We start from the raw sequence: 13,238 nt of genomic DNA on the forward strand, positions 1-13,238 counted from the left end.
CATTTAGTACTGTTTTATAGAAAAAAAGCCCTCAAGTTTCCTTAATAATTGCAACCGGTAATGTTCCCTTACCGGTTGCAATTATTGCAGAACCTCAGTGAAAACGACAAAATCCTCCATCACTCATTCTGTATGGACATGCAGCAATGGAGTGAAGAAAGTGATGATTTCTTTAACCGGCTAATTTTCGGTGACGAATCAACGTTCCACGTTAGTGGTACAGTGAACAAACACAACGTTCGTATGTGGGGAACTGAAAACCCGAGAGCTGTAGTGGAGCATGTGAGGGATTCACCCAAGGTGAACGTTTTTTGTGCTGTATCCTGTAAAAAGGCGTATGGACCATTCTTTTTCCAGGAAAAAACAGTGCGTGGAATAACTTACCTAGATATGTTACGTGAGTAGCTGATGCCTCAACTACAAGAAGACGATGACAATTTCATATTTGTCCAAGATGGCGCTCCAACACACTGGCACCTTGAAGTTAGAAATTACCTGGATGAAAATTTGCCTCGGTGTTGGATTGGACGTTCAACCGCCCAGAACATGGCTCTTACATGTTGGCCACCAAGCAGTCCGTATTTAACACCCTGTGACTACTTCTTATGGGGGTACATAAAGGACAGAGTTTTTGTTCCTCCCCTCCCTACAAGTGTGGACGATCTTAAACAACGCATCACAGTAGCTGCTGTGACTGTCGACATGGACATGTTGAGAAGTGTTTGGGAAGAACTGGACTGTCGCATTGATATTTGTTGTGTTACAAAAGTGTCACACATAGAACACTTGTAACTTACCCATGTAAACTTCAGGACGTACTCTTCAAACCATGCAAGTATTTCAGCCATGCTATTAAAACTCTTCTTTCTGCAAAACTTTGAAAGTGTCTATTTCTTTTAGGCTAACCCTGTATATTAGCTTTATAGCCTTCCTTCAGCCATAATTTCAATCAACAGCCACATCAAATTACTCCAGTTCTGTGTTATTTAAACCCTTGTATTAATCCTAAATTACATGTATATTGGTAAGACATCTACATCAGAAAGAATTAGTAGGCTGGCTTACAGGACATAAATGTTAGGTTATTCACAATAGACCTTAACAGTATAAACAATGCCAAAAGAACAAAATAAATAAATAATTTACTGAGTTATTAATATTCTGGATAAGCTTCTGTACCTCACTCGGTTTCAGTGATGACCTCAGTTTGGAAAGACCTTGGATTCAAATTCCATCTAGGATGTGAAGAATGATTATCACAACTTTTCAGTTGAAAGTGAGTTAGCCAGTCTCATGAAGGTGGCAGAATTTTTCATCCTGCAAACCACCCAGAACAACACATGAAATTGACAACAATAATACATGCGGATAGGATTAACTGTCCTCTCAGGGCATTAATCAGTTTTCAAACATGCCCAGCTATTTGGCCATGACAGACCATCGTTCCTAACAAACAGTGCGAAATGGAGGGAAATAGAATTGAATATTTTGGATTTCTAGCAGGCATTGTTCATAAATGATTCAGATTGTAGCTAAAAAGGGGAGTCAGTTGTCTTTTAAAGGTATCTTCAAGAAGCTGGATAAAAAATGAAGACTTTTCTGAGGATTTTATTTTCAAAGATCTACAGTGCTTTGCATTTGGTCTGTTATGCTCCAGGTTTCTGCTCCATGTGAAATAATAGGTCTAATGATTGTCTTGTATATTTCTATTTTAATTCTGCTTGATAGAATTTTGGAAGATAATAAATGGTGTAGCGAATTATAAGATCTATCGGAGGCATGTGTTCTTGCTTTTATTTTTGTACTAATTTTATTATCTTGAGTAATCAATGTTCCAAGATATTTGAAGGAGTTGGCACTTTTAAATCAGGTTATCAATGATAAAATGGTTGTTTTCCCTTTGATTGTGATTTCTGCATACATTTAAATATACAGTTTTATCATGGTTGATTTGTAATCCTAGTTTTTCAGCAACAGTTTTGACTTTTCTAAATGTTGTTCTAATGTCTTCAGCATTTTCTCCAACGAGGCATATATCTGCATATCTTAATATTACTGTTTTGTTTGTGTTATCTTTTACGATTTTTCTAATGCTAAATTAAAAAGGATGGGTGAAAGGGCATCTCCTTCCTTCAATCCTGTCTTAATATCAAAAGGTTCAGATCTAATTCAATAGCTAATGCTGGCTCTCAGTGATGCATATTTTGATTAAACGTATTATCTTATGAAGTATTCCTAAAAGCCTAATCTACGAATGCTATCATATGCTTTTCTAAAGTCTACAAGTAAAATTTGAACCTGCAGATTGTATTCCCATTTTTTTTTTCTGGTATCTGTGTAAGTGTAAACATTTGGCTGACTGTTGATCTATTTCTTTGAAATCTTTCTTGATATTCACCAATATTTTCTTCAGCATAAAGTAGGATTTTTTTTTAGTATAATATTAGATAAAATTTTGTAGCTTGCTTACAGTAGCAATAGTCATTACATATCTGCATCAAATTACATATTTGTTTCTCTTTTTATATACTGGAATGATAACAGATTCTTTCCATTCTGCTGGTATCTCTTCTTTTTTCCATATTAATTTTACCAGCTTATGTATACGAGTGTTTAATTCACTATCCCCATTTTTAACGAGTTCAGCTACTATTCCATCAGTACTTGGTGCATTGTTGTTTTTGAGTCCTGCTGAGCTGCTTTATACTTTCCTCTTCTTCAGCTATTGAAGGTTTAATTATTTCTGGGTGACAAGTATGATAAGTATTCTGTTTGAAAGACATTAGGTTCATCACACTTTACGAGTTTGTTAAAGTACTCTCTCTGCCTGTTTGCTATGTCATCCTAGTAGCTAGTGTTGGTCCATTGCTATTGTTGATTATTGCTATTTCATATGTAGCTTTTTTGGGTTTTTAGTTTCATGGAAAAATTTTATTTTCTGTTGTCTTATTATTTTATTGGCTTCCTTGATGCTATCTTTTTTTCTTTTTCTTTACTGTCAATTCACATTGTTCATTGAACCATTTTTATACTGTATTTTACTTTGAATTCCAATTGAAATTTCTGCTGCTACTTTTATGCTATCCTTGATATGATTCCAGATGTTTTCAATATTTTTATTCTCCTCTGGTTGCATATTTTTCAATTTCTGTTTTAATTCACACTCATGTATTTTCTTCTCTCTTCTGTTATATCTAGTTTATTAATATTGTATCTCAGTTGATTTGCATATGCTGAAAAATATTTACTGCTTATTTTAACCTTAAGTGTGATGGTGACCAGTTAAAAAATGGTCACTATTACACTCAGTTCTTCTGAAGCTCTAGATATTCTGAATACAATTCCTATGTCTTTTATTGATTATGATATGGTCTGTTTGATTGAATGTATGACCATCAGGAGATTTTCATGTAAAATAAAAAATAAATAAATCAGCTAATGCCTTTTATTCCCTTATAGGGAGTAGGCAAGGCCTTTATACCCTATCTAGCTTTTGGAGACTGAGTGAGCAGTTCAATCTCCACCAGTAGCCAATCAGAAATAGCTGGCCAATGTCTATCATTAATTATAGCAGCCACCGATGAAGAGGCTGACAAACAAGTGCCGCCCTCTCTTGGTACCTAACCCTAACAAGATATGTTACTGTCTGAAATAATGTTGGTACTACTGTCGATTTTCTTAAGTTTGGGGGAAGAAAAACCCACTTGCCCATGCCAGAGATCGACTAACTTGGGAACCGGTCAAGGAAAGGTTGCTTATTATTAAATTTCTGGATGTGGCCAAATGAATTAATCTTTCTCCATTAATATTTGTCTCTTCAATTTCTTTTCCAATTTTTGCATTGAAATTGCCTAATAAGATGATTATATCCTGCTGGGGAATTTTTTCTTTTTCTTTGAATTCAGATTCTTTTTCATAGAATTAAGGGTTATCTTGAACCATTTTGCCATACTCTTAGTTTGCTTATTCTTTCATTAAAAGCTTCAAATTAGATCAGTGAATCTGTGATGTCCACAATTTTTTCGTAATGATGATACCTGTTCCAAATTCATATTTATCATAGTTGTTTCCATCATAAAGTAGCAAAAGGTTATCTTTCTCCTTATCTATTTGGTCTCTTGTATTGGTGTTATATCCATTTTATTTCTATTTAATTCATGTATGATTTCTTGAAATGATCCAACTCTGTACAAGCTTCGCACGTTCTGTGAACCTATTCATAAACCATTATTCCAAGCACTGGGTCGATATTTATTTAAGTCTGTCCAGTGAAGATTACTTGGTACATGTTTTGTGACTAGTTGATTTTTTTATGGGATGAGGTTGTCAGCCTGGAGGACCAGGGTGACTCTTCATCTGTTCCCTCACTTGTCTGGCTTGGAGGCCCTCCTGGTAGCAATGATACTACAGGTATAGCTCACAAGATCACTGGAATGCACAAGCTTCCCTCCCACATACACGTACCATGATAAAAACACCATCAAGGGGGGGGGGGTAATAATAGGTTAATTTATTAATTAATGCACTCATCTTGGAAGTATCTCTCTTCCTACCAGCACATGCACACATGTTGAAATTGAATCATGTTGTACACCTCTGCATATGTCCAGGTCTTACAGTTGATGGTGCAGTAGTACAACACCCAGTGTATTGTCATCTCTTGATTCTAAAAGGAAATAGATGATGCTGATGTTCTCTTTCCCATTCAAACTTTCACTATGAAAAATAAAATTTTCTTTTCTATTCTTTGAAGAATAAATAAGATAACAGCATGTGCTATGTGCTGTTTTCCCTTATTTTTTGAAGCACCTTTTTACTTTTGTTGCAGTGTTTGAAAACTTTTTATCCAGAAGATTGTACCACAATATATTTCATTGTCATATCTGGTTTTTCTAAATTATTAATTATGGTACATCGAAAAATATATTCGAGTGCATTTTTGATAATCCGAAAACATTTGCTAATTACAATAATAAATTTAGTTTAATCCTTTATCCTAGTGTAAGCAAACAAAGTTTGCACCTGAAAATATCTTCAGGACTGAGGTAAGGTGGTGCAACTCCGAACAAAGGTGGACCAAGCTCTCATCACTCCTTGTCTCAGTATCTCCCATAATGCAAAGCACATCTCCTTGCAGACATGTATACTGCTATGCATTAAGGGAAGGACCACTAACCAGACCGGTTTCGACCTTTATTGAGGTCTCGTCAGTGGGAGGCAGACCCAAACTTGGAGACACTAAGGCAGAAGTAATAGGAGAGGTCATATTTACCTATATGAGTTTCCAACATCTTTCTCTAAATCCAGAGTAATTCAATAATAAGGTGGTACACCTGTTGGCAACTTGTATAGGTAAATATGACTTCTCCTATTGCTTCTGCCTTAGTATCTCCACGTTTGGATCTGCCTCCCACTGACGAGACCTCAATAAAGGTCGAAACCAGTCTGGGTAGTGGCCCTTCCCTTATTGCATAGCAGTATACATGTCCGAAAAGAGATGTGCTTTGCATTATGGGAGATACTGAGACAAGGAGTGATGACAGCTTGGTCCACCTTTGCTCGGAGTTGCCTGGTGGTGCACCACCTTACCTCAGTCCTGAAGATATTTTCAGGTGCAAACTTTGCTTGCTTGCACTTGGATAAAGGATTAAACTAAATTTATTATAGTCTAACCAATTGCAAAATAAACTTCCAGTTTGCTAATTACTTTGGTATAATCATAAAAATAATCTCTGTTTCTTCCTTTATTACAGAATGTATTGATTCAAATAGGGCTTTGTGCTGTTTCTATAGAAGGAATGTTGATTAAGAATCCTAGGACTTTTATACTACGATGTCATTCATGCTTTAGGTTAGTAGCTGTTTCATTTATATTTTAAATACCTGAGTTTTGAATGTACTCCTTCTTAAACAAAATTTAATTAATATTATTTCCTTGTAGGACAACAAGTGTTATGACAAAGGTATTTTGTCCCAACTGTGGCAACAAAACTCTGAAGCGAGTTGCTGTAACACTCGATGAGCATGGCACTAAAACTATTAATATAAATTTTCGAAAACCCATCAGCATCAGAGGAACAAGAGTAAGTTGCATTTGAGATATATAATTCTGAAACATGCTAGTATTATTCATTTCATTGTGCATTATTCATACTATTTTCCAGCTGTATCTAAATTATTAAATAAAATTATTTATTTAATATTTAATTTGAAAGTGTAAAAAAATACAAATGTATGAATAAGTTAGTCATTAATTAAGCACAGTTAAGGAATTTTGATAATTTTAGATTATCTGAATGAAATTCCTGATATGTGCTCTCAAGAACTATAGAGCATACTGTGACAGTACTACTTAATTAAGTTTACATTATTACTCATCTCCTATCAGCAATTTTCCCCCAAATTAGTCTATTACTCAGCACTCCAACATTCTTAGATCTTATAAATCAGTCTTTCAGAGCACTTCTGATTGCATTAATCCACCTAGACCTTGATTTTTGTCTGGATCTCTTTTCTAACATCTAAGCATCAAATACCTGCTTTGCTAACCTTTCCTCTTATATTCTGTTTAAGTGACCATAATACCACCTTAGAGTAGCTCTGCTCATACATTCTTTCCTTCTTAATATCTTCACTTTTAATGTGATTCTGCTATTGATGCCGTATGTTCACTCTCTTTTTTCAGATGTTTTTTTTTTTTTAAATCAGGTACTTTATTTCTAACCTGACTTCGACACACTGTCATCATCATCATCAAATTCCAGACATAATATGATAATATTATATGAAAAGTTTCATCATTACTAACTTCCTATCAACAATGTTCCTCCATATTAGCCAGTTATCTGTCAACATTCCAATATTATCAGATCTTATATTTCTATCTTCATTCTTTTTTACTGTATCAATCCATCTACATCTTGGTTTTCCTCTGGGTTTTTTTCCAGAATCCTAGCAAAGAACACTTGTTTAGCTAATCTTTCCTCTCCCATTCTGTTTAAGCAGCCATAACACCTGAGATGAACTCTGCTAACACATTCCTGAATACTAACAATGTCAATTTCTTTCCTAATATCCTCATTTTTAATATGATATTGTCATTGATGCCATCTGTTCAGTTCCGTAATATTTCTCAGGACTCATATCTGTGGTCTCTGGTCTTCGATCAAGAGTTTTATTTCTAACCCATCTCTCAGATCCATAAGTTAAAATTGGTTTGAACATCTTGAAAGACCTTTGAACACTAAACTAGCTGTCTTATATACAGCTAGTTTTTTGACTAATCTCTCTCTCTCTCTCTCTCTCTCTCTCTCTCTCTCATTCCATATAAATTTATTCTGTTGACTTCCTGCCATACCAGCTTTGCTAATTCTGCTGCCTATTTCTATATTTAATTTGCCATCTTTGCTAAAATTGTGCTGAAATATTTTACTCATTCTGTAGGTTCTCCATTCAGGATGCATTTGATGTTTTCAATGTTTCTTCCTATTTTCATTATCTTTTTAATGCTGATTTTCATACATTTTATTACAATGGTTATTCAGTTTGGTCATGGAATCCTGTAGACTTGTCCTGAATTTATTTATGAATATAACATCATCTGCATAATGAGCTGAGATCAACATCTCCAATCTTGATATCAGGTTTAATACTACTTTCATAAAGTGTATCATATAGATGATGAGTCAAGTGGAGATAATGTACTTCCTTGTCTTGCATCTGATTTAACATCAAACCATCTTCTTCCTGTACCTCCTTCATTTCTGATTTACAACTCAAATGGAGACTATATATTGCCTGATATAATGTCCCATTTACACCATATAACTAAAGCATTTTGAAAGGCATATTGTGATATGCCTTTTCCAGATCTTCAAAACTTAAATACAGATCTTGTTATATTCCCATGATTTCTCAACCATTTATTTTATATAAAATCTGATCCTGACAACCTCTGTTTGGCCGGAACCCAGCTTGGATTCTTCTCCAAGCTTCTCCTCCACAATTTTTTAAGCTATAATCTTACCAGGAATGCTCTGTAATTCTCATATTCAAATTTATTCCCTTTTTTATAGATGGGTATCTATGAGTGCTCTACTCCAATCATCTGGAATTCGACCCTCTGAATTATGCAGTGTAGCCACTATAAAACTCTTATACTCCCATATTTGAGCATTTCTGGTCAAATTTCATCTACTCCAGCAGCCTTTCCACATTTCAGATTTGTTATAGTTTTTTCTCTTTCAAGTACAGGTATATATTTCAGATGGCATTCCTGTTGAGTGTTTTCTACTGCCAAGCTGAACTGCTTGTTTCATTTAGCAATCTTTCAAAGTAATTACTCCATGCATCAAGAATATCTTTATCCTCCGTTTTCATGTCCACTTTATTATCTCTAATTCCTTTACTCTTTTCTCCATTTCTGAGCTTTTTCAATAGCTTCCAGAATATTTTACTAGTCTTCCCATGACTTGTTTAGCAAATTTTGCACAGTACTTTGCTTTCTTACATTTTTCTCTGTAATTCTAAGAGCACAAGGTGTCTTACTTGCTAGCAACTTTCAATATGCTTTCTTCTTTTCTGTCTTTCCTTGACTGTCTCTTTAACTTTCTGAGTTCACCATATAGTTCTGATTATTCTATCCTTGCAGATTACTTCACCACATGCCTCTCTGGCTGAATCAGTCAAAATTTTCTTTAAGGTTTACCACTGAATCTGCAAGGTTTGATTCTTGTTTTCAAACTTTTTAAATTTTTTTTAATCATGTTGGTGTATTTGAGAATACAGTTCACATCTGATAGCTGTTCAACTTTCATTTGATTCAAAACGTTCTTACAAACCCTTCTTTACAATACGAGTTCAATTTTATCCTGCTCAACACTCTCTCTTATTCCATATAAAAATTTATTCAGTTAGCTCCACACCATTGAGTGTTGAACAGAATAAAATTGATTGATAAGAAGAGTGTGTAAGAAAGTTTTAAAAACTAATCAAAGTGGAGCAGCTTTCAGAGTTGAACTGTAGAATCAAATATACAAACATTTTTCAAGAAATAAATGAAAGAGATTGAAAATAAGAACTGATTTTCCTCTGCAAGGAGAGGAAAATCAGAACTCCATAGTGGACTCAGGAAGTTAAAACAATGGTCAAGAAAAAGAAAAAAGCATATTGAAAGTTCCTGGCAAGTAAGTCAGTTTGTGATCTTAGAGAATATAGAAAAAAAATGTATGAGAGAAGCACTAAGTAAAACTTACTAAACAAAATGTAGAAAGTATTTTACCTTGGGTATAGTAAATGTTAAAAATACCAAGCAATTTTAAACCTGGTTTTACTCCATTTCCCAAGTAAGCAAACAGACAAACAAGTCAGGTTTGCACCTGCAAGTGATGCAAGTCTAGCTGATCCTACAGGTAGTGCAAGACCAAGGCAACTCGTGGTAAAGGTGGCATAAGCTCTGATCACTAATCTTAATATTTACCCTTAATGCCAAAACACATCTCCAAGAAGGGGATGCTAGTGGCCTCTTGCCTTTAATACAAAACATCATGCATCCTCTTCTTGGAGATGTGTTTTGGCATTAAGGGTAAATATTAAGATTAGTGATCAGAGCTTATGCCACCTTTACCACGAGTTGCCTTGGTCTTGCACTACCTGTAGGATCAGCTAGACTTGCATCACTTGCAGGTGCAAACCTGACTTGTTTGTCTGTTTGCTTACTTGGGAAATGGAGTAAAACCAGGTTTAAAATTGCTTGGTATTTTTAACATTTACTAAACAAAAATCATGGGAAGACTTTGGTAAGAGTTATAGAAAATAAATATCAGGCAGGTGGCAAAATATTCTGGAGTCTATTGAGAAGCTTAGAAATGAAGGAAAGTTACCAAAAAAGAAATTGAAGATGATAAAGGTGACTTCAAAATTGAAGATATTCTAGAAGTCTATAGTAATTCCTTTGAAAGACTGCTAAATGAAACAAGCAGTCACAGCATGATGGTAGTAAAAGCCATCAAAAATCTGAAACATGGAAATGCAACTGGAGTAGATGATATTCAACTAGAAATGTTGAAATATGGAGGTATAAAGGTTTTCCAGTGGCTGCATTGCATAATTCAGAAGGCATAGTCACAGGTTCAAATTCCAAATGATTGCAGTAGAGCTGTCACAGCACCCATCTATAAAAAGGGAAATAAAACTGAATGCAAGAATTTCAAGCAGATTCTCTACTGATTGTTCATGGTAAGATTTATGCATATACTTGAGAAACAGCTAAGAAAAAAATTTTTATTTTTATTCTATTTTTTTAAATATATATTTTTATGTAGATTGAAAACCCTCCTCTAGAGATAAAACATGGAATTTTTAAAGCCACTTCTGACCTTCAATAAACAGGGCAGTGGTCCCACACAGGGCAAAATTCATCTTCTACCTAAAGACCGTCACAAACATTTATAATTCCTTAAACTCAGCTTCTGTAGATGATTTTTTTTTAAATAAATTATATATAAAACTTGCTATATGACTGCTAAATATATTCATTTAAAAACTGTATTTCTAAATTTTTTCAGTATTCTTTACCACTACCTCAAGGAGGAAAACATGCCAGTAACCCAGTACTCTGTGAAGATCAGCCTATTCCTCAGAACAGACCATCAAAATTATCTCAAGAGAAATTTGATATATTTGATCCTGATTATGTGAAAAGACTGTCTCCTTTTGCAATGCACGATATATACAGTAAAGCATCAAACTTAGGCATACACAAGAAGCAAACACAAATTATCAGTCATAGAAATCCTAATGAAAATAGAAAAAGATATAGTAGAAAAGGATTATAAAATAAAACCTACATATATTATATAATAATATAGTGAAGCCTGATTTTTAATAATGTTGTAAATGGACATTTCCAACATTATTAAAATGATTAGTCTGTGGGCATTCATATTTTTATTTATTATAAGAAAGTTCTCATTTCACTCTCCTTACCTTTGAGAATATTCAGGTCTGTAGTCAAGATCAAATTTCTCTGCTTTCTACTTTTACAACTCTTTACACTACATTAAACCTGGGTTTGCATAACCTTTGAATACTATTCTCACATTTGTATTGGCACTTCAGAAACTTTTCTGTAGGTGCTTGATGCTGTCCAGAGAAGGACAGTAGGAGATATGATGACCCTTTTCTCATGTATTCCAGTGACTTTTTGATGATTGTTCTGAGAAAATCTCTGCCACTCTGCCAATTTTCATGTGTTACTTCATCTAGTGGCCACCATTATTTTCTACTTTTCTGTAGATACTTAAAACATTGGCAGCTGCTGTACATCAACCTTACACAGTTCAGCTTGAGACTTAATAAAAAAAACTCATCATCTCTTTCATCCCATTTTACATTTTCTCTTTGGAATGGTCTCCATACACCATTTCCTGCAAGGACTTTGGAGTTCTTCAATAAAGACAACTGGGTCCTGTTTTATGCCTTAACCACTAATCCACATACAGCACTGTTGTGTTATAGGTTTTATACCTTGTATGTGGTTGATATTTAAAAAAAAAAAAAAAAAAACCATATTCAGCAAAATATGGATCTGTGGATGAAAGCTCATTCACTATAATGAACATCTGGAATAATTCTATCATTAGATATGATGGAATAGTGATTTTAGTACAGCCCCATGGACAAAATCTTTCATTATACTTGGATGTGGATTTGTATAATATAATATTACATTTACTGATATTCGTTGCAAATGATAAACAATTTAAAAAAGTTATTTGACAATTTCTTTAAATGCCATACCATGTTTTTTTTCTCTCTCTCTCACATGTATGTTGTATCTGTTCAAGAATTTCATTTTTCACACTCTGAAGTAGTCATTACACACTAGAAGAGAGTTACTTAAACTGGAAAACTTACTGGTTGTAAGATGTTGGTGTGTGTATCCGTTAAGTCTGTATTCCGACTTAAATTTTAGGAAAGAAATAATTATCTTTAATGAAAGTGGTGCAAAACATAAAGCAAATTAGTTGCATCAGTGAACTAGATATCACCTGGGATGATATCAAAATTAAAAATATTCCTCTCAGCATCTTTATTTTATGCAGTTCATGTTTTACTCCTAAATAAAGCAGTACAAGTATTGGAATTCTTGTAAATTGATTAACTGCTGTAACAAATTTGGCAAGAAAATCGACAATAAAAAGACGAAAATTATGAATAGACAGGAATGCAGAAAACTTCAGCTGCATCCTGAATGGATAATATTTTTTTTATGTGACTCCTACCCACTAAAGATTTATCTGTAAACCTATAGTACATTTGTGCAGTGGTTGGAATAAGCATGTATTTTTTACAGATTCCAAAATCCTTGCTCTAGAGACCAAACATGGAACTTTATCAAGTCTTCAATATGCATGACAGTAGTCTCATGCTAAGCAATGCAATTCATCTCCTGCCTAAAATAGCTGTAGAGCAAGTAAAATATTTCAGCTATTTAGGCATAAATTTTAGTAAAGATGGCAAATGTGGAAATCAGCAACTGAATAAGCAGAGTTTGTATGGTGAGCTCATGAATTGAATTAATAATAATGGCAGGAGATTAAATGACAAAAGGATTGAAAAAATTTAATTCTAGGAGGAAGTTATTAATTCAATGAAAACTCAAATGGAATAAGATTACATAAATTTAAAATAATATGTGTTCTTTAATCACAAAAGTCAGTACAGGATATCATGGAGAAATAACAGGTGTATATATTTACAGTAGGTTTTATAATAAATTTAACAAGTAAACCAAATGAAATATTGGATAGAGTTCTATGCTCATCTGCTGCAACCCTCTTGCTAGAGGATGCTACCGGACGATGAGAGTTCTATTCTTCTGAGGATGCAATATTGACTCAGACCACCATTTATTAATCCTTTCTTTTAGTGTTACATGGTGATCAGCATTCATTTTAGAAATTATGGACTTTACAACATGTTATAAATAACTTTTAATATCCCAACGTTTCGATCTTCTTATTAAGATCATCATCTGGAGCATATACAAATATATACAGGACAAGCTAAGTTACATTACATGCAGTAAGCTAGAGAGCGAATGAATTGATCACTTTATTCTACTGACATGATCTCTAGTGAAAAAAAAAAATTAATTATTTATAAACTATATCAAGCTAAATTCTATTTCTGATAACATGAATAAACATTCTTTCCTACAGATAGTTTTCTTTCAG

At 33.8% G+C, this 13,238-nt stretch overlaps 1 protein-coding gene across 2 annotated transcripts in view; it reads left to right on the forward strand.

The window, feature by feature from the left end:
- LOC150096978 (RNA-binding protein NOB1) overlaps positions 1-11,773 on the forward strand; it is a 90,054-nt gene extending 78,281 nt beyond the window's left edge. For both annotated transcript variants that reach the window (XM_090407876.1, XM_090407877.1), the window contains 3 exons: positions 5,754-5,851; positions 5,942-6,083; positions 10,566-11,773. In XM_090407876.1, the coding sequence (XP_090264002.1) occupies positions 5,754-5,851; positions 5,942-6,083; positions 10,566-10,835 (510 nt within the window). In that variant the 3' untranslated portion in view covers positions 10,836-11,773. The remainder of the gene's footprint in view (positions 1-5,753; positions 5,852-5,941; positions 6,084-10,565) is intronic.
- Positions 11,774-13,238: the final 1,465 nt, after the last annotated feature.

This window comes from Typopeltis vanoorti, chromosome 18 (assembly GCF_054136105.1).
Source record: "Typopeltis vanoorti isolate ZY-2024b chromosome 18, IOZ_Tvanoo_1.0, whole genome shotgun sequence".
In the NCBI taxonomy this organism is placed as follows: Eukaryota; Metazoa; Arthropoda; class Arachnida; order Uropygi; family Thelyphonidae; genus Typopeltis; species Typopeltis vanoorti.